At 46.6% G+C, this 322-nt stretch overlaps 1 protein-coding gene across 1 annotated transcript in view; it reads left to right on the forward strand.

Annotated features, from left to right (window-relative positions):
- TOX (thymocyte selection-associated high mobility group box) overlaps window positions 1-322 on the forward strand; it is a 310,502-nt gene continuing 310,180 nt past the window's right edge. The window contains exon 1 of the mRNA XM_005871646.2: window positions 1-292. Within this exon, the coding sequence (XP_005871708.1) occupies window positions 191-292 (102 nt within the window). The 5' untranslated portion in view covers window positions 1-190. The remainder of the gene's footprint in view (window positions 293-322) is intronic.

Raw genomic sequence — 322 nt, forward strand, 5'->3', positions numbered from 1 at the left:
TCTTTTTTTTTTTTTTCCTCCTCTTCTTCTTAAACAAACCGCAAACGGATGTGAGGGAAGGAAGGTGTTTCTTTTACTCCTGAGTCCAGACACCTCTCTCTGTTCCGTCTAAGCTTGTTTTGCTGAACACTTTTTTTTTGAAAAGAAAAAAAAAAGGCAAAGAAAAGGAGTTGCTTGATGTGAGAGTGAAATGGACGTAAGATTTTATCCACCACCAGCCCAGCCCGCCGCTGCGCCCGACGCGCCCTGTCTGGGACCTTCTCCCTGCCTGGACCCCTACTATTGCAACAAGGTGAACGCTCTGCTTTTGTTTCCGCCGTGT

The sequence above is a fragment of the Myotis brandtii genome, unplaced genomic scaffold (genome assembly GCF_000412655.1).
Source record: "Myotis brandtii unplaced genomic scaffold, ASM41265v1 scaffold351, whole genome shotgun sequence".
NCBI lineage: Eukaryota > Metazoa > Chordata > Mammalia > Chiroptera > Vespertilionidae > Myotis > Myotis brandtii.